The sequence below is a fragment of the Rhipicephalus microplus genome, chromosome X (assembly GCF_043290135.1).
Source record: "Rhipicephalus microplus isolate Deutch F79 chromosome X, USDA_Rmic, whole genome shotgun sequence".
Lineage (NCBI taxonomy): Eukaryota > Metazoa > Arthropoda > Arachnida > Ixodida > Ixodidae > Rhipicephalus > Rhipicephalus microplus.
In genome coordinates this window covers 111143114-111165060 of record NC_134710.1, presented here as the reverse complement: position 1 = coordinate 111165060, position 21947 = coordinate 111143114, and the positions used below count along the sequence as shown (strand labels likewise).

The following is a 21947-nucleotide window of genomic DNA, read 5'->3' as shown; positions in this document are numbered from 1 at the left end:
TACGCAGGAAACGCAGACAGATCCTGTGTGCTGCAAGGGTCCTTTGCAGCTCATGCTGTCTGCAACCGATGGAACCCATGGGTCCACACAAGTCACTCACGTTGCTCAAGCAGACAAGGTGATATTTTTTTGCACTTAAAGCAACATACTTTCAACTCCTTCGATGGGGTAACTAAAAAAATAAATCTACAATTAAATTGTGCACCTGTTAAAATTATAAATTTGTACGCACTTAACTTACCTTTCACCCCTCTAACCTTCGCAACGGAGCTGCACTCATCCCAAGCATTTGAATTTGTATCCGCAGTTGGTTCTGAAGTACTACTGCCCAACGAACCAGATTTGTCGTTGGAATTAGTATAAAATTTGGGCCTGCGAGTTCTACTTTTTAAAATTCAGCCATGTTACCGAGGGCTGCACTGAGAGCAGTTGGTTAAATGCTGCAGATAATCCTCGTTGAGTGGGTTATAGTAACTTCTGTCATTGAGTACAGCTGCACAAACTATCCGTTGGTGAAGACGCTGTTGCCATATCTTGCTTTTGGAAGCAGGGTGCTCGAATGAGCTATTCCCGTAACTTTAGATTTGCATGCAAGGTCAATATCCGCGCAGTGGGCAAGCTGAATGATGTTAACTCTTCTTTGACATGTTCATTGAGAACTGTGCTATAACCATTTCTACCTCAAGTCACTACGTAATAACAAACATTACACATTGCCCATCCTTTTAGTGACATTCGACGAATACAAAGGCAAAGCTGATGAAGCTAAACACAAAAATGAAGCCTCGTAGCAGACATTTATTGGAAAGTTTTATTTCCTTTCTTGAATATTTATGAATGGTCAATTTTATTCTCGGTCACCCATCCTGAAAAGACATGGGCAAGTAGGTGCGGCTTCCTCGGATACGAGTCCGTGAAATCATCTGAGCAAGCACTTCAGGACCTCTGCAGTGTTACAGTGACAGTCTTCAGCATGCTGCTCAACCTTCTGCCCGAGCAATGGTACCGGTCGTCAGATGTGACAAAAGAGGACAGATTGGTTCTCTTTTTGATGAAACTTAAGTTAGGTGTAAGCTTAACGGCACAGGGGGCCATTTTCGGCATAAGTAAATCCACTGCCTCACGGGTGTTCAGGGTTACACTAGATCTCCTCCACCGCGAACACATGTTTCACGAGTAGCTTTCCCTTCGTCAGGTTCGCTTCCCTAAAAAATAGCTCACAGTTTTCGAGAGGAAGGAAGCCGCAATAGAACGCCAACGTGTTACTCGCCATTGAAAACCAGCAGCGGCGGCACGGCAGCTCGGTATGCCAGCGGCCAACTAGGGCGGTTCTCCGCCGCGCACAGCGCTGCTAGTATCGCTCCGGCGCGCCACCTGGCCCAGCCGTACGCCCCTATATGTATGAAAAAAGAACGATGGCCCCATGCGTTTTTTCGTCGATTACCGGGCAATTTATAAGATCACACTCAAGGACATGTACCTTATGCCAATGGCGCACCGACAGGGGGGGGGGGGTGAAACCCCCCAGACTCCGACCTAACCCCCCTGTTATACATGCCCCAATGTCCTTATTATTATTATTATTATTATTATTATTATTATTATTGGTGCAGGTAATACAACCTATATTAATTATTCAGTATGTGGTAATTTAGTGTTATCTAAAGTATCACACCCCCCCCCCCCCAGAAAGAAATCCTGGGTGCGCTGATGCCTTATGCCACGCATTGACGACACCTATGATTCCCTGCAAGGCACCGAATACTTTGGAAGCTTTCATTTGCGTTCCGGATATTGACTAACTCTCATGCAAGACGGCGATAAAAAAACTATGGACCATCTCTCCGAAGGGAACCCTGATTGGATTCGAAGCAGTGATGCACGCGGCGTTGACTCGACGCGGGTGCTGGAAGAACGGTTTGAAGCAAAGCTTGGTGTAGCGTTTACTCGAGTAAACTTTTGTTTGAAACGCAAGGACACGGGAGTCAGGATGCGTTGAAGACACTTGCACTCGGCTTCCTCGGCTCGCGTCTCATCGGTGTTACCCACGCGCCATCTGTATTCTCGAACGCGATCGGTGTTGTCTGACAACACCGATCGCGATCGCATTGACTCACACCTCATCGGTGACGCTGGTCTTCTTCTGCCGACGCTTTCGTTCGGCTTCCCTGGCTCGCGCCTTGTCGGTGTTGACGTCGCCATTCGCGAACGCGATCGGCTTCGCTAACCCTCACAACACCGGTGACAGCCGGTAAAGGTATGCGCACACTAGCGGGAAGCATGCCGTGATGGCGCCCCCCCTCCCCGTCAGCGCGATCGCGCGGCAAGCAGCGGTGCGCTACCTTTAGTTAGCAGAGTTGCGCATACCTTTTCTTTCCACCGCTCACGCCACTATTCGGCGAGCACTGTCACATGTTGCTAAGTGACGTCAAATGTTAAATTTTACGTGGCGAAGCCAACTTTACGTGCACGATGGAGCCGCGCCCGTGCGTTTTCTGCCCGCGCCGACTAGTCTCATCGTGACCGTCATTGGGGGCTTTTACCTTTTACGTATAGTTCTTTACGATACCGTGTTACTGGATAGAATCAGCGCATGTACGGGTCTCAACAAAACGTAAACCTTTACGTAACGTAAACTACCCGCCGGATAGGCTTGACGTTTGCGGCTTTATTCGCAAATCCACCTTCGTTCCTAGGAACTCGCGATATCCGCACTGCGGAGACTCCTGACATCCCGTCAAAATAAGCTGAAGTGCGAGCACCAATAACGATTACATTGCTTTAACTGAATTACAAAAGCTAGAATGGCCAGAACATCGAAGCTGCAAACGTGTGAGCACCCGGTTGGATGGATGGATGTATGGATGGATGGATGGTTGGATATGGCTGTGCCCTTTAGATCGGGCGGTGGCTAGCGCCACCAAGCCGTAATACTTAATGAACCAAAACTAGATTTATTTTTTTTTATTTAAAAAGTGAGTTTAAGGATTCGTACTTTGCAGTGAAGGGTTTAATTTTCACTCGTGCCTTGACTTTAGTCACCAATCAGATAACCTCCTTCTAGTTAAATCTACCCGCTTAAAGTTTATTTTGCCCTCCCGGTCCCTAAACCCCAGTGCTTTGAAAAACTCTGCGCCATCATCCTGAACTATAGGGTGAAGCCCTTTACAGAACATTATCAAGTGTTCGGCAGTTTCTTCTTCCTCTCCACACGCACTGCATACTGTGTCTACCCCTTCGTATTTGGCCCGATATGTCTTGGTTCGCAGTACTCCCGTCCTGGCCTCAAACAGTAGAGAACTACACCGAGTATTATCATAGATCCTTTCCTTGGCAATTCCCTGCTTAAAGGTTCGATAGGTCTCTAGTGCGGACTTCTTAATCATGCCCATTCTCCACATGTCAGTCTCCGTTTCCTTCACTTTCTTCTTAACCGATAGTTCTTTTTGGTTTGGCCACCTGCTGCTTTCTAAGTATTTACCAGTCAATTTCCTAGTTCGCTTCCTCCATTTTGTATCGACATTCTTCATGTACAAATAGCTGAAAACCTTCCTAGCCCAACGCTCTTCCCCCATTTCTCTCAATCGCTTCTCAAATTTTATCTTGCTGCTAGCTTCCCTGCCCTCAAATGATGTCCATCCCATATCACCTTGTACTCCCTGATTTGGTGTATTCCCGTGAGCTCCTAAACCAAGCCTACCTATTCCACGTTGCTTAATTTCTAATCTTGCTTAAACTTCTGATCTCATGCACAAGACCGCATTGCCGAACGTCAGCCCAGGAACCATGACCCCTTTCCATATTCATCTCACAACATCATACCTATTGTAATTCCACAGTGCCCTATTTTTCATGACTGCTGCATTCCTGTTACCTTTAGTCGTCACGTATATTTCGTGTTCCCTCAGATACTCGGTCCCATTGCTTATCCATACGCCCAGATATTTGTATTTATCTGTTATATCTAGCGTGACCTCCTGTATTCTAAGCTCACTACCTTCGTTGTCATTGAAAATCATGACTGCTGATTTTTCCTTACTGAATCTAAAATCCAACCTATCTCCCTCATTACCGCAGATGTCCACCAATCTCTGCAAATCTTCCTTGTTGTTGGCCATTAGCACTATATCATCTGCGTACATTAATGCTGGTAGTGCCTGATCAATAAGTTTTCCTTGTTTGACTAAAGAGAGGTTGAAGCCCATTCCACTTCCCTCTAATTTTGCCTCGGTAGACTACATAGAGAGCGCCGTCTAGCGGGAAGAAAATGAACCGGGCATTCACAAAATTATTAGTGCAGAAACATTGTGCATCGTATGGGTGGTGTAAAAACCGTGCAGTACGTTGTTTTAAAAGAATCGCCTTTTAAATCATTTTCACCTCATTTAATTAATTTTGGAGTATAACGTCCCTAAATCACCATACCATAATGAGAGACACTGTAGTGAAGGGCTCCGGGAATTTCGACCTCCTGGGGTTTTTAATGTGCACCTAAATATAAGCACACGGGCCTCTAGCTTTTTCGCAACCTGTAGCAATATACCGCCTCGCTGCAACAGTGCAATCTTGCTCAGCGCACGCGAATACGTATGCGGCACGCCACCCACACCGGAACATCGCTTCGTATTTTTCTCCTGCGCATGCGAGTGGCTTCACTGCACAGACGTTGAACATAATGGCAGACCTATGCGCAACGCTGCTGCCGTAAGGAGCATATAATGTAACTCTCTTTGTCGGCGCCGTAGCATTCTCCATGGCTCAAGGCTTCTTCTCGCCGAGAGATTAGAGAGGTGGCGCGGGTGAGATGATGCCCACTTGAGGAGTGGGCTCGGGCAACACCAACGGTGTTGGCTCGGGCGTTGCGAGCGCTGGAGAGGGTGAATCGAGAGAGAGCGGACACGCGGCGAGTGCGCGGCAGGCGAGGGAGAGAGACGTCACTGCGCACTGCTAGGAGGGCATGAGCCACATGGCACGGAGGAATTCCTTCCTCCGTGGCTACATGGCAACGCTTCAACACCTGGTTCGAGCGGATTTCGCTCGGAGGATTTCAAGCTGGACGGTCGTGCCCTCGCGATCTCCGACGCCAGCGTAGCTCCCGCCAACTGGTTCGCCCTCCGCGGTCTCCTGACGCCGTGCAGCTCTCGCATTGTGGTGCCCCGCCCTTGGACTGCTTCGACCGGATCCCCACTTTGCAACTCCTTCTATTTTCCGTCATTTGCCTCTTTATTTCTTCATCTATTTCCTTCTATTTTTTTATCCCTCCTTCCCCCCACCCCTATCAGGCACTGCGCCGTGTCGCCGCTCAGGCAGACAAAAATTAAGTGCCTTTTTCCCCTTCCTTACAAACACAACCAACACCTGCGACGAGGGGAGCGGTGGGGATGGAGGTACAGCGTTAAAAAGGCTAGTCACAGACCTGCATCGCATCTAAACGTCGGGGAACAAACTCGTCCTGCAGTATATGTGCTCTGAGCACACGATCTGTCGTCGTAAGACGCAATGCTTTAACTTACACAATCATAATCTGCACATCATTCTTCGGGTCGGCGCGGATCATGGTACTACGAAAAGGCTCGTGGCGGCAAGTTTACGCCGTCTTCGGGTGAGCCACCGCTGATCGGACCACTTATCTGCAACACGCTGATACACCACGTGTGCATTATCATAACAAGATTGGCAGGATTGCCACTAAGCTCGGGACCATGCTCCATCCGTTTATTAGACACTTTTAGTTGGGCGTACGTAACGAGCCTATGCACGTGGCACGATACGTTGCGCACGCTGCATGCGAAGCACTCAACGGCACTTTTAGTTCACCGTATTAACCGCATAGAGTTTCCCAATATACACTAGAGGGAACTCTGGTGCTAGTGTCTATGGGAGCTGCAATGCACGGCGCTTCAGCGAGTATGGGAATGGTGGGTAGTACACACATTTGTCTAAACTTCGTACTTCTGTCCTGCTTTTGGCTCCGTGTGTGGTGGCTTGAAGCTGTTTTCTCACGAAACAAAAATCAGCAAATGTTCAGTGATTGCGCTTCACCACCCTATTTTTCTCGAATTACCTTTCCAAATTGGGTCACGAAGTTCAAAAGGGTTAAATCTTTCTTTCAAAACAAAATCGAAACACAGCAATAAACGAAGCCGCAAGTACGATTCGCCGCCCGCCAGTACGACGACTAGGCAAATGTGTGTACTACCCATCATTCCCATTGTCGCTGAACGATCGCAGCGCCAGAGTGCCCTCTAGTTAATTTTGAGAAACTCTATGATTGACCGTACCGAGATACGTTTGGTTCAACTAGACATATGTTCTTAGAAATAAAACAGCTTTTGGGTGCTTTTTAGCGTCTTCGTGCGGTAGCAGCGCAACATCGTCCCTCAAAGTAAAATATACTCGGTTTGGGCCGGCTTTGTTGCCCCGTTCGACGCCGTCGCTGCCGTTTGGCTATCTGGTTCCTATTTCAATCGAGATATCGCGAGAGCGTCACGCCACGTACGCTTCACCTCATCACGTTTACGCACGCCGCGTTTTTTTTTATTTCTTTGTGGGGGGGGGGGGGGGGGGGGGGGCTTACGCGCGCATCTTTGGATTGATGCGTTACGTACTGCACATGCGCAGCTCTCTGCCGTGGCAGTGCTGCGTACGTGGGCTCGTTACGTACGCCCAACTAAATGTGTCTATTGTGCCGAGTAGCTTAACAATGATGTAGGGTGCAACCAGTAGAATCGGCGTCGGGCAAAGAACATTACCTTTTTGTTGACTCGGTCAGACTTTGAGCGCTACAGCCGGGTCTCCGAGGTCCATAGGGAGTTTTAGAAATAGCGCACCGTGAGCCCTTGCGGTGCGGTCGCTGCCACTGCGCATGCGTCGTACGCAAGTCGGCGTTCGCGTTCGCTGACCGCACGCAGGAAATCCGAAATTGCGTGCGGTAATCGCGGCCCGCATGTGACCCGCAAGCGCTGGTTTCGAGGCTACGGGCGGTGATGGCGGCCCGCATCATGTGGCTCGCAAGTGCTGGTTTCGAGGCTACAGTGTCGCTGCGATCATGCATTGCAAATTGCAGCAGATCCAACGCTATTCTATAACTTATGACGCCCGCAGCGCTTGAAAACGGTTTTCTAAAACTCCCTATTGTTTGCACACGCAAGCAGAACACGTGCATCGACGCGGAATTTTCGCTCTCGGTGAAAAAGTCATTCGTCGCTTTCTGCCATCACAAATATACAAAACAACAGCTGGACAGAACTCACCAATGGTCATGCCTAGATGCGCCATCACACGGGCAGCCGCTCCGCATGCCGCCATTGAACTGCACAAAGGAAACGGAGGAAACAGCGTGGAGACCGCTAAAGCCGCCAAGAGGACACTTTTTTTGTGTGTGTGATAATGGACACTCTCGGCTGGATTTTGCCGCTGGCGTCGGCGTCATTCACCATATGTGTATACGTATCTAATATATGAAAATGCAAGAAAGGAAAAAAAAATACAGAAAAAAGCACATCGGCGCGCGGAATCGAACGTGGAACCTCTGCGCGGTGAAAGCAAGGTGTTAACCACTGAGCCACCCCGAAGAACTTTTGTTTTAAGGTATGAAATAATCACCAGTAAAGTACACACAACATATTCATCAGAAGCCAGGTAAACACACACAAGCGTCAAGAACGGAAAGCCTCTCCGGAACGGGGTCAAAAGTCTCAACAACACTGCGCGGAGCAGCTGCTTCTCGGAATACAGATCTCGTCGACCATGGTGGCTCGGCGTGTCTATCAATCATGCGACTTTTCCCCAGTGAATAAAGTCCCAACAATATAATCAGATCAAAAGGAGTATTATCAGTCCGACTCTTTTTGAATGGGAGGAACCTAATGCCATGAGCTGTGATTAGAAGTTCTTTTCTTAATGATCTTTTTAGAATGTCCCAAAAATAAAAAAGCGTCACGACAATGAATAAAACAATGCTCTATAGTCTCAGGTTGGTTGCAGAGTCTACAATTCACTGTCCAGGGTACGTATATTGATTTTTTTATTCAGCAACGTTTTCACTGGCAGCATGGAAGTGTGCAGTTTAAAGAAAAATGTTTTCGCTGAAGGAGATATCCACTTTCTACGTAAACGAAATAATACATCGTGACCAGGCAAAAGCGAATATGGCTTTCGATAAACAGGATCAGGGTAAAGGTTATTCACAAGTGCAGTGGTTAAATTTGTTCTGTCAGTAGTATACAAATACTCTAAGCTAAACCTGGCTTTCAAAAAATTCGCAGTATCAACAATTTTTTTTTAGGAATCCCCGCAACGGCAATTCCTTAACGACACTTGTTGTGACATGAATAAAAGGAAGGTGCTAACATAGACGGTTACGAAGAACCGCTAAAAGAAAGGGGTGGCACGCATTCTTGAGGTAAAAAAATCGCAATATATATACCAACTGTCGCACGAACAAATGCACAAGGCCGAGGCCACCCTTTTCAAGCGGAAGAAAAAGATTTTCTTTTTTCATAGGTTCCCAGGAAGAGCTCCAAACAAAGCAGGCAAATATCCTATGAAAAACTTGAATGTGTATACGAGAGCAGTGCAACACCTGCAGAATATAACTAAGCTTTGATGCAAGGAATATATTGCACGCTTTCGCTCTGGCAAAAATGGAAAGCTCCAGTCCGTGCCATGTAGCCACCTTTCGGTGGATCGTAGTTATCGCAGCGGTCCAGTGTGGGCCGCTGTTACGATAGTTATCAAGAGGCACACCAAGGTACTTCATAGGAGTCGCATTCCAATGGATATTTGCGAAGACCGAAGGAGTTTGGGCCCACATGCCTTGCCAGAATCCACTACTTTTATCAAAATTTATGCTAGCGCCAGCGACGTCAAATAAACGTAAAGTAGTGTTGACTGATTCTTGAGCGTGGTTTTATCAGCGCAAAAGAAGGCAATGTCATCTGCATAAGCTAGAACTTTACCTTCCTCAGCATCATATCGGTAGCCTCCTATGGCTTGTTAAAGAATTTCCGTTGCGGGGATTCCTAAAAAAATTGTTGATACTGCCAATTTTTCGAAAGCCAGGTTTAGCTTAGAGTATTTGTATACTTTAGAAGCACACTGAAATATAATGGTACCAGATAAATTTCAAAAATCAAAGGCGAGAGCAGACATCCCTGATGTACAGATGAATTTAACTCTATTATATTGGGAAGTGTGCAATTTACTATTAACCTGGTTGTGCACTTCTTATAACAGAGTGAAATACCATTGTACAGTACATCACCCAACTGCAGGTTTCGTAGGAGCCGGAACAAAAAAGCATGCTGTACCTTGTCAAATGCTTTTTCAAGGTCTATTTGTAGGAGGGCTACTTGGTACATGCTATACCACCAATACACTCAAGAACTGAACGTGCAATATGAATGTTTGTCTGTATAGAGCGACCGCGAATTCTACATGTTTGGTGGTCACCTACACATTTAGTAATCACTGTCTGTAGCTGATTTGTCAACAATTTAGCAAATATTTTGTAGTCAACGTTACATAACAATATAGGCCTGTATTCGTTAACTCTCTTTAATGCGTCAGGATCAGCACTTTTTGGGATTAATGTTGTATGGCCCTGATAGAAATAAGGAGGAAGTTCACCACGTTCATAAGCCTCTTTAAAAAGTTGCTCAAGGAAAGGTATCAGAAGTTCCTGAAAAGCTATGTAAAATTCGCCACTAGGCCATCTGGGCCAGGAGTTTTGTTCTTCTGCAACGTTGTTATTGCAAATCTAATATCCTCTCTGGTTATGGGCCCATCTACAGTGAGTCTATCATCATCTTGTAACTGAGGCACAAAGGCAATGAAGTGGTCAGCTTCTTCCTCAAAATTCTCCTGAAGCTCAGCCGCGGTGAACAAACTTTTGTAATAATCTTCAAATGCAGCTCTTATTTCACATGTCTCTGCGCAAAGGGAACCCCGCGACTCAATTTGCAGTATCTGTTTAGAAAGTGCATATCTCTTTTCATCCCCGGGGAATTTTTAGTGGGTTCCTCTTCAGTGTAATGGGTAACACGGGAACGAATCTTTGCTCCTCTGTATAAATCTGTATCATGTTTTTGTATCTGTGCTCGAATCAGATTTATCTCGTCCACGTACAATCTCGGCTGTTGACTTTCAAAAGTGTAGAGCTTATGAAGTAAATCGTAAAGATAGCGTTTTTCAGCTGTTTTCTTCGTGCTATTTCACATGAAATACTAATTGCCTGATACTTAACTCTTTCTTTGAACCTTTCCCATTGAGCGAAAATTGGCAGCTCTCGACACTGTGTTAGCTCTTGTATCGGTTCTCTGACTATTTTAACAAAACAATCTTCGCGCAACAACTGTGCGTTAAGCTTCCATAAGTCCCAGTTTAAAGGGGTTTTACGAAAATTTTCAGGACCCCAAAAAACAGTGAACAAGCAGTGGTCTGTAAAAAATATGGGCTTTACAGCATAATTATGAATGTGAGACCATATGCTTAGGGACACACATGCACGGTCAAGCCGAGCACGAGAGATGCCTTGAAAGTCGTGAACCTCACCGAGGAAAGTGCATGCGCTCCCACATCTATTAAATTGTGGTCATTCATTAATTTCTGCAGTAAGGTTGCACTTGCATCATAACGATTTGTTATATATGAATGATCTCTCGCGTCATGAACACAATTAAAGTCTCCAAAAACTATTGAAGTTCTGTCAGTGTTTAGCAGCGAAGTTAAAGAGAGGAGAAAAAACATTCCTGTCATTCACTTTGGAGGGAGCATAGACACAGATAAACCTCCAATTATGGGAATTAAAAGATAAGTCGCAACGCATGAGGCGCCCTTCCCCATCAACATGTGGCGGCGTCAAAGTATAATCCAAGTGCTTTGTAAGTAATAGAAAGCATGCAGCGGATGCACCACGTGCTGGGCTGATGTATAAATTGTAATCTCGGAAAACTTCCAGCGCAAGATCGGTGTCACGAGCAGCCGAAATCTTAGTCTCTTGCACTGCAACTACAGCAATGTTGTACTGCTCGAGCACGGGGTGCAGCTGCCACTGACGCCTTACATTCCTCAAGCCACGTACGTTGAGTGTCGCTACACACATGGGAAACGTTAGCGCGGTAGCCATTTTGTTATCCTAAAACTTTTGTAGGTCACCTTTAGCCACAGGGCAACCTGTGGCTTTACCTCCTTTGTACTTTTTAGGAGCACTTTCCTGAGGACGCTGGCATAGACGGCACGTCCCTCTGTCCCCAAAGAAGGTGATACGTGGACCAAATGAAAACACTTGCTCTGTCGTGTCTGGAGCACTTGTTGCTTCAAAAGTGACCGGTGCCTGGCGCTTCCTTGTCTGACCGCTATCCATTGCTTCTTGTTCCCCATTGTCAGGAGGATTGTCTTTAAGGTCTTCCAAGTGGTGTTCTTCTGCAGCAGCGCATTCATTTATGCTTTTACTGGCGTCGTTAGAAATGTTATTTTGCGTGCCGAGGGTATCCAAGGACAAGTGTTCAGCTTCATATAAGGCACCTTCTGCTCCTCCCACTGCTTCTCCTGTCGCATCAACTAACTCAGTAGCATCCATAAGATGATCCAGATGTTGCTCTTCTGTGCCTTCACCAGAATGGAATTTGTTGGCATAAGTCAACACGCAGGCATCCGACGAGTGACCAAATCGATGGCACTTCAAGCACCTCGGTGTTTTGCACTGTCGATGGACATGTCCCACTAGCTTGCACCGAAGACACAGTGGAGGCCTACCGGGAATAAGTACTAGGCACTGGTGGCCATAGATTGGCATAAGGTGTGGTATTGAGCTCACAGTGATGGTGTCTTTGAGCTCCAAAGCAACGTCCTCATCTATTGTTCCATTCCTGCACATCTCCATGCCTCTCTCTCAACGGACTTCACAACACCGTAAGCTTGGAACGCCTCTTCAACACGTCGCGATTCAAGATGAGGCGGAAGCCAAAGAAGTTTCAGCCTAATATTTTTGGTCTCCGGATCTAGCACCATGCACTTCAGACCTTTTACACGGAGCTCACCACAAGTAAGTTGTTTCTGTTTCATCATGATGCTTGCACACGTAACCATCCATACATGGCTCATTTGATACTGGCCAACTCCTATGATGTCCGCTGTGCTCACTACTTTAAGCTGCGCGTCACGGAAGTTTGGGGCACAGTACGGCCAGAGTCCTTCAATTTTATACCGGTTGGGAGACGTGGCAGGACGACTTTATAGCTTGAGTCTTCATCATGAAACGGAGTCGATGATCCTCGGCCATTGGCGGATACGCTGTTCCCAGCAGAGAGCATTTCTAACACAGCTGATCAGTGCGGCTTCTTCTTCTACTGCTTCTTTTTAAACGTTCAAACGACAAGCTATTTATATCTACCACTTACCACTGCTGTGTTTTCGGCAATACCAGAAAGATGGCGCAATGAGCGCACGTCACCACATCGCGCAGCGGCGCCTGCTCTAACCTCCTACGCGTACTTCGCCCGGCTTAGAGAAGGGGAGCGACGCTCCCTCGCACGCCCTTATCTCGCGGTGGCGAGGAGGGGAGGATCGTGCGCCTTGGCTAGCCTCGGGCTTTACGTGGAACGATTCTGCTGTAGTTACCGGGTGCACAAAGGTCACCGCGATTATTGCAGTCTTTATTCGCGAAAAGTGCGCACTTTTCAGACTCAGCGAACTAACAAATGTGGCGCTGATTCGCATGCATCCGTACCTGTGTACGTTTCGTGCGTAATTTGTGTGCGAGAAACGCGGGGCACGTTTCGATCTGCTTTCCATTCTGCGCGTGACTTTTCAAATTGTTGCTATCACGTTCATTGCTTCGCCTTTGCGGTAAAGCTGTGATTTTTTTTCTTTTCTTTTTTTTCGACCACGTGAGCGGAAGTGTTTTCCGCCACGGCTGCTTCATGAAATGTGCCTTGTCATCGAGCGCTCTTGTTTCAGCGGTGAAAAATCTTTAAAAAAATTAAAATATGGCGGGGAATTTCTACATTTCGAAGGTTATTTTCGCCCTAACTAGGGTTGTGTAAACAACAGGAATAGCTTTCCGATGAAGCTTAGCAGCACTTTGTTATGGTTTGTAGAAATAAAAGTGTTTTTTTCTAATTTCCTCAGACAACGCAAACCACTACAGCGATTTCTCAGGCTTGATAGTGGGCAAGATTTGGTAGTTTATAGGAAGAAATAAAGTGAAAATCTGTGACTTTCAGCCTATGTGGATATGTGATTTATCTTTTCCTAAACTAATTTTAAATGTGAATGAATTTTTTTTTGTTCGGCTATGTCAGGCGTACATCGGGATCCGTCCACCGCTTTCTCCAATAGCAACAGCTGGGGGCGCGCGTGGTTATCCACGAGGCCCTAGCAACCGGAGCCTCCACCTCCTTGACTTGAACGTGACTTGCCACCGCCTCAATGCAGTGCGTTTTGAAACGCGTTTGTGCTGCTAGTGTTTGTGTAGCGTTTGTGTTGATAAGACGCTGACATTATGGCCATCAGGTACAATGACATCACAAACAGGTGTTGATGAATGTGTATATAAATGGTTACAGTACAAATTCTCGTCTCGTCATTAATTTACACCATTAATATTACTACGCCATGTACTCTCAGCGCAAGAAATGCCTTCGCATTTCCTCACAATTATCTTCGGCAAAATGGGGTAATTTTTTTTCAACTGAGACGTGTTTCTTCCCACGAAATTTTTGTCAATTTACATGACGCTTCGCGCTACAAATTGGTGTAGATTGGTAACGTGTACTCTGAGGACTTAATGACCTTAATTTCAATTTATTAATAGAGGAGAAAGACAAGGTTGAAGTTTCACGTGCCTAAGTCTTCGTGCGTGACGTGAATGATTTGTATTTCGTATTTTGGCTACATTGGCTCAACCAAATTTCCAGGAACTTGGCGTACGAAAACCAAGGCCCCTTTGAAAAACAATCTCTTGCATTCTTACAGACGGAGAATGACGTCAGACTCAGTGGATGACAGACGGAGAATGACGTCAGTCTCAGTGAATGACGCTCAAATCTATGACGCCACGGTGATTAGCGTCGCCACAAGTACTTTCTTCTTGCATGTTTTCTCGCTTACAAAGCGTCTTTTTACGGTAAAAGTTGTGTTTTTGGTATCGTGAAATAGTAGTTTACTAAAGTGAGAAAAATCGTTGTTTTCTTTGCCCCGGAAATAATGACGTTATGAACAAATAATGATGTATTGCTGTAAGAAACTTTCAGCGATTGAAGCAAAATGATCGAGAGGTCCATATGAAACCTCCTCCTCAGAATGTTGAGTTTTATATGTAACACGCGCACTAATTTGTAAACTAGGGCGAGCTCAGACGTTTTACTCAGACTTCGTGGTGCTTTCAGCACCTTTCTTATTGGACCTGCTCTTGCAGCACCGGGGCGGTGATAATTTTCTTTCTCAAAATAAGTATTATTCTAATGCAAGGCCCCCATTACCACCCTCGATTCAGTTGCGTCGCAAGTCAACTCCTTGGGTTTTATTAACGTGCGAACACATTAAAAGTACCCAGCCCCTACTTGTCCCGACCAGGACACAAAGATGCCCCTTCAGCAGGTCTATCTGTTGCTAAATGTCACCCAAATTTTTTGCACTCGCGTTTATCAAAGCAGTACATCAGCGCCGCGAGGCTTGTCCGTCCACGTCCCCGAACTGTCAGGAGAAAGTGTGTGGATGTAAGACACCAAAAATGTTTAACAACCGACAACTATCATTCATAATTGTAGCGCAACAATATAAAACAGCTAAAAGCACAAATCATTTATGCTAATTGGCGACTTCAACGTACACATTATGAACCTTTAGCTTTGTCGTCGACACCCACTGTCCACTGTAACGATGTATAGAAAAATTGAGGGATCCTACAGTCACTGGCCTCAAACCTGCCGAGTGGTGACGGTATTATCATAGAGTATATAAAATGTATTACCAGTCACTGAGTGCAAACGACGGCCCCCCGGTGGTGTACATTCCTGGCAATTAGTACCTGCCGAGCGGTGGCGGTCACCGAGTGCGAATGGCCACCCGGTGGTGTACGTTCCGGGCAAGTACCTGCCGAGCAGCGGTAGTATTACCAGTCACCGAGTGCGAACGGCCACCCGGTGGTACGTCCCTGGCAAATACCTGCCGAGCGGCGGTGGTATTACCAGTCACCGAGAGCGAACGGCCACCCGGTGGTGTACGTTCCTGGCAAGTACCTGCCGAGCAGCGGTGGTATTACCAGTCACCGAGTGCGAACGGCCACCCGGTGGTGTACGTTCCTGGCAAATACCTGCCGAGCGGCGGCGGTATTACCAGTCACCGAGAGCGAACGGCCACCCGGTGGTGTACGTTCCTGGCAAGTACCTGCCGAGCAGTGGCGGTATTACGAGTCACTGAGTGCGAACGGCCTCCCGGTGGTGTACGTTACTGGCAAGTACCCACAGCCACCAACCGTGCCTGCCGCCTACAGCATGCATGGCCTTGGAAAGGCGGACTGTGGGGAAGAGAAAGATTCGAGTTTTCGAGTTTGCGAGCCAACTCAAATCTAAGGCAATACGGTAGCCAGACTTCCATCCTATCTAGATCAAGCAGTCTCACAGCCAACAGGCCCCTCAAGCCTAGAGTCATCCCTGCAGTGTCCAGGAGACTTTGGCCCACAAGAGCCTGCTGGTTGCCCCACAGGTTGCCAAAGCCAGCCAACCCTCTGGTACCCAGGCTCTGGCCGCTTGTCAGCAGTCCGACCAGGCTAGCTAGAGCTGTGCTGGCCAGGTTCTCCGGGATCATAGTGGCCGTCCAAGCACCAATGCTGGCGAACCACCTGCTTCGCAAGTCACCCAGCCCCTCACTTATCTCTGCTGGCTGTCCAAGCTAAGGTAAATGGGACTTTCATTCCAGCGAGTGGGTACATTGTTAGCTGAAAAAAAAACACCCCAAAAAGTACGAGAACACAGAGAAACAGTACACACTCAGCACTCGTATGTGAACTATGTTTCTGTGTCTTCGTCCTTATTTAGCTGTTCCCAGCTAACAATGAGGTAAAGCGCGCTGTGTTGGGCCCTGCATGCAATATTGATCCTCACTCTGATTGGTAGGTCGTGACTGGCGAGCATCGTGGCACCTGGAACAAGGCTCGCGTCGACCTTCCCTGTGGCACTGAGGTAACCAACCAGACTGGTAATTTAGGGGCTATGTGGGCCTCAACGAACCACCCTTCGGCAGTCCAGACTTCAACCACCCAAGACCAGAGTGCCCCGCCAGCACCAGGGGCAATTGACGTGCACGCCCTTGCTCGAAGGCGTATGGGCCCCGTAAGCTACGACTGAGCATCAATAAACCTCAATACAGGGCTTTTTATATGCGTCGGAAAGGCAAATAATAATTGTTTCTATCTGAAATTTTCATTCTGAACGTCTTGTTGGGCCTTTCCTTTAATTGGAACATTTCTGCTCGACAATACGTTGATAGAAAATCTCAGGTGCAACTATTGCAGTTCATCTACTTTGTCAGCTCAAGTATGAAGACCTCGCGGGGTAATGTCACCTTTATTTGGGACTTCCTATTGAATCTGTGAATAATTGTAAGGGTCATTATTGTATAACATATTATAAGTACAGCATACGAGTGCATAATATTCGAATGCTTGTTCACTAATTAGAACTATTTTTGCACCTCACCAACTGCCGTTTTCCCATTCGGTAGCTTCCTCATTGAAGTTGCAGATTGCCGTGAATTGAGAACTCCAGAATTATTTTATCTCTTAAAATAAAAAAAATGTAATGATAAAACTTGTATTATAAGAGCTGTTTACTGATTTCATTTGAGGTTAACACTGATTTTTAATGGGAGTACCACATTGTGAAAAATGAGTCAATTGGGACCAAACGTCTTTTTTAAAACAGATTTTTCTTGTAAAATATAGAAATTTCAGTGTTTTTAACATAAAATATATATTTTGTGAAGTAATTATTACTCTGATATTTATACACAGTGCAATACTGCGAAAAAAGAATGCTAACTTAGAACGTTCTGGTAAAATTCTTCAAGACGTACAATTAAGGCAGTAAAATTGCAGTAAAGTCATTGAGGTTCGAAAAGCTTTCGCAAACGCCTTCGCTTCATATGTAAACCAATTTTCTTGTTGAAACAAGAAAGCAACAATACTCTCTGAATCAAATTCCTAACAAACAACAGTGGGATGACTTTCTGTAGAAAACTTCCACGTGACCAAGAATTTTTTCTCATGAACGTGTTTAGCAGTAAGCTGTTTTTAATGCATTAAGATCGCGAAAAGGGCTGAGACATTTTGCAAGGCATTTGGAATCTGTTTGCCAAAAGTACATCCAAGTAAAGCTATTAATTGGTCTAGATTGATTGATTATACCCGGAGAAGTCTACATTAATTTCACAAGCATGTGTTTATCAAGAGAGGGGAAAGTCAAGGTTAGAGTTTCATTTTTAGATTTTGCACCGAAATTTCTACGCATGACACCACAGATTTCTTAGTGTATTTCTCGCATTTTGCCAACATTGGCTCTATGAAATTTCATAAAACTTGGTAACTCTACAACCAATTCACATGACAATGTAATTCATTCCTACATTTAGGATCTATGTATGAACTAGTATACACTGTCGAAATCTATTAAGTCACAGATTTGGCGCGGCAATTACGGGGTGGCATAACTACCAGCGTTTTTCTTCGTGCATTTTTTTTTGTTTTCCAAACGTCCTCTCACGATAAAATTTGTGTTTTTGGAGTTACAAAACTGTTATTTGGAGTTGCAAAACTGTTATGAGTGTAACGCCGGAGTCAAGTAGGCAAGTTAGATGTATTTACGGGAAGCACACTTCCAATTAAAGTGCTGTCTACCAAACGTATATAATGCAAGCTGATTGCCGTTTGCAGAAGAGAATGTTGCGGTCGGAGTCTATTCTGTGAACGCACTTTGCTTCCTCTTAGCTGCATGAATTCCTTCCGGTATAGACTTGAAATGCTTGTATAAGAGGCAGCTGCGCTTTTGACTAAGAAAAACATAACCTAGAATTGTTACTAATATTTCGATATAAAGCAAGCACCTTTCTATCTTTGTTGCTTTTTCATCTGCATTTACGAAAAACATGCTCACTGACCGTAACAATTTCTTCTTTGCTATACCAGCGCACCGTGTTTTCCTGTTTAGCGCTGTGCACCATAAAGTGTATCTCGGTTTTCCGAAGCTTACTTCCGTATTCTAGAACGTCCCTTCACTCAACGCTCCACCTTCACTTGAGAAAGCCGATGGGAGCGCCGTCTCTAGTCTCGACTAGTCACTGTACATCAGCGATAATCTGCTGTGATTCTTGAGTAGCGCAGTGCTCTTTTCAGCCGAGCGGCGGCACACTGCTGTGCCCAACTCTGTCAAGTGAAGGGTGAAAGTCGAGTCGAGGAGCGTTTGTGAATACGGGGGTTATTCTCCAAAGGTGCAGTGAAGTGGCGATGCAAGTAAACAAATGGAAGTTTTTTTTTTTTTCAGAATGATGTATTTTACTTTTTATTTGCTTTCACAAGTTTAACATTTCTACCTTCTCGACAAAAACTGAAAATAGTAATTAAACTCGAAGTAGGTTAAATTGCTTTTTAAAAGCACAAACTCGCTACTCAAAACTCAAAAAAAAAAAACGCCAGGCCTGTGTGGAAGGCGCAGCACAGTCTCAGCGAAAGCTAGAATAGCGGCCTTTCGGAGCTTTTTTCTAAACACTCATTGGGTAACTACTGCAAGCACACTTGCTTGATACCCATTAGGGCATTATTAATAATCTTTCGGGTAGTAGGCCGGCATTCGCTATGCTACTTTTCGTTGTGGCATACTTTTCTTCTTCTTCTGGCACGACACACTTGGGACATAAGCTAACAGTGGGTAGTCTGCTGAGGAGAAAGAGAAGTAGTTGGAACAATGGCAGAGATGCATTAATAAACCACGCTGTGTTTTCGAAACCGCGTTTCAGAGTGCTATATTTATTGGTGACCCGGACTACGAACGCGATCTTCCATGAAGCAGCGTGAACGTCTCGACAGCCTCAGTCCTGGTACCGCTGCCACTGCACCCAGCCATGTACCCTCTTCGGGTGTTGTTGGAGGTACTACTACCATGACGCTACCACAGCTGTGGCTTGCCGATCCCTCCTTATGGTTCATTCAAGTCGAGAACAAGTTCCGCATTCATGGCATAACGTCAGAAGTTCGCAAGCATGAGCTCCTCGTTGAAGCGTTGCCGCCACAGGCAATGGCCGAAATACGCGACATCCTCGTGGGCCCACCTGGTGACACTTCACATACGGCAGTCAAACAGGCTCTTCTTCACCGACTCGTTCCGCCTAAGCATCGGCGCATTCAGCAACTTCTGTGCAACGAAGAGCTCGGGGACCGCCGTCCCACACAGTTTCTACGTCACCTGCAGCACCTGCTTGGGGACCAGCCGGACGGCTCGGAAACATCCATATTACGTGAGTTGTTTCTACAGCGTCTTCCACCTACCATGCGAATGGCTCTTGTCCCAGCTCAGGATAAGCCGCTGTCGGAGCTGGCAGAAATGGCCGATGACATGATGGACGTTGCTCCGGCAGTCATAAACGCTGTCCACACCTCTCCGATTCCCGAAGCAGATTCCCTTCGAGAAACGGTAAAAGATCTCGCTTCTGAAGTCGCCAACTTGCGCCTGCGATTGCTGAGCATTCGCAACTTAAATGACCAGCCTCGTCCACATCGACCATCTCTCACGTCGGCTGCTCCGCAACGGCCCCTCCACCAGCCCGAGCACTGCTATTCACCGCAGAACACATGCTATTATCACCGGCGTTTTCGTGCCGCGGCTCGCAGATGTGTGCCACCTTGCTCATGGCGCATGGGAAACGCTCCGGCCGATCGTCAATAACAGCGGCGGGCGATCAAGGCCAAGCATCAAGCCGCCTTTTCCACATCACCAACAGAACCACAGGTCTGCGCTTGCTGGTGGACACTGGAGCAGACGTCAGCATAATTCCAGCATCCAAAACTGACCAGCGTCTTCGCGAGAAGTCAACTCCTTTACAGCGATCAATTCTTCAGTCATCGCAACTTACGGACAGAAGTCTCTGACCCTTGATCTCGGTCTTAAGAGGAAACTGGAGTGGTTATTTTGGATAGCAGACGTACGCCACGCAATCTTAGGCGCCGATTTCTTAATGCATTTTTATCTGCTCGTGTATATGAACCGCTGTCGCCTGGTGGATAGCTATACCGGCTTATTGGTCAATGGGTTTCTGTTACGCGCTACGGCCCTAAACCCCACATTCGTGAAACTACCCACGTCACCATATACAGCTCTGCTCAGCGAGTTGCCGGAGATTACAACGCAGTCTCCCATGGATAAGACCCCCAAGCACACTGTGACCCACTGCATCGTTACCACAGGCCCACCGGTTCACTGCCGCCCTCGTCGACTTGGCCCTGGTAAACTTCGAATTGCTCGCAACGAGTTTGAGCATATTGTTACGAATAAATATAGCACCTGGTACTATATAAACTCTTTATTTAGGGCGAACTTGTGCCCGTAAACTCGAAGCTAAAAATGGTCAGCCCAAAAAATGTCTGTGCTCGCTGACTCGACTTCGTCGGTCTCTTCTTCTGCCCCTCGAGTCTCGTGCCAGTCCCATGGCGTAGCATCGTGGCGCGTGCAGGACGGCGTTCCATGGCACGGCTTTCTTGCTACTTGCTTGACGGCTTTTACGAACGCGAATTGTGGTACGCGTCTTCTGCGATGGTCGAGCTGTGGCATTAGTCCCCCTCCTAGCACGCATCACCCCGATGCGTAGAGCCGGCTGACAGTTTCTAAACAATAGGACTTGTCCTTGTGTTAGACGACGTTGTTCAGTTCCTGTTGTAGTACGGTTTCATACGTACTACGTGTACAACTTCCGGGAGATTCCTGCGTCGTGTTGTGCATACTTGACCTTCAGGGATCACTTCGTAGTTTAATGGGCCTAGCTGACGAAGAACCCTGTAAGGGCCAAAATAGCGCCGCATAAGCTTTTCTGATAGGCCACGTGCACGTACAGGCGTCCAGACCCACACTTGGTCTCCAGGGGAGTATTGAACGTCCCTTCGTTTTAGATTGTAACGGTGCGCGTCGACGTTCTGCTGTTGAATGATGCGGTTCCGTGCTAGTTGTCGCGCCTCTTCTGCCCTTTCTACATATTCGCTTATGTCAGGGTCCTCTTCATCCGTGCTGTTGACAGGCAGCATCACGTCTAATGTCGTTATTACTGTCCAACCATAAACAAGTTGAAATGGCGTGAAGTGAGTTGTCTCTTGTACTGCGGTATTGTATGCAAATGTAGCATACGGTAATATCGTGTCACAAGTCCGATGCTCAACGTCCACATACATCGCGATCATGTCAGCAAGCGTCCTGTTCAGCCTTTCAGTTAACCCGTTAGTTTGCGAATGGTATGCGGTAGTTCTTCTGTGGTCGGTGTGCGTTAGTTTCATGACAGACTGTACTAGCCTGGCAGTGAACGCAGTTCCTTTGTCAGTTATAAGAACTTTAGGTGCGCCATGTCGCAGCACTATCTGGGTCACAAAAAACTGAGCCACTTCATTTGCCGTTCCTTTTGTGAGAGATGACGTCTCGGCATACCGGGTCATGTAGTCGGTTGCTACAACTATCCAGCGCTTCCCAAACGATGACATAGGAAATGGTCCCAGCAAATCCATTCCGACCTGCTCAAACGGGACTTTCGGTGGCTCTATCGGTTTCAAAAGACCTGCTGGTTTTAGGGGTGGTACTTTGCGTCTTTGGCATTCTCGACATGATCTTACGTAATGCTGTACTGAATCCATCAATTTTGGCCAGTAATATCTCCGGCGGATTTTCGCCAAAGTCCTACTAATGCCCAAGTGACCT

The 21947-nt window shown here is 46.6% G+C and overlaps 1 protein-coding gene across 4 annotated transcripts in view; it reads left to right on the top strand.

The window, feature by feature from the left end:
- The window catches only part of LOC142775696 (uncharacterized), a 46689-nt gene that overhangs the window by 1148 nt on the left and 23594 nt on the right, over positions 1 to 21947 (top strand). Inside the window, exons 4-6 of one of the 4 annotated variants that reach the window (XR_012886933.1) lie at positions 8 to 118; positions 15709 to 15899; positions 16119 to 16252. Coding sequence is in view for 3 of the 4 variants with exons in the window: in XM_075877424.1 (XP_075733539.1) it covers positions 8 to 118; positions 875 to 1180 (417 nt within the window). In the remaining variant the exon portion in view is untranslated. Of the gene's footprint in view, positions 1 to 7; positions 119 to 874; positions 6517 to 15708; positions 15900 to 16118; positions 18963 to 21947 lie in introns of those variants that run through there. The other 3 variants (XM_075877425.1, XM_075877424.1, XM_075877426.1) reach the window with 3 other exon arrangements.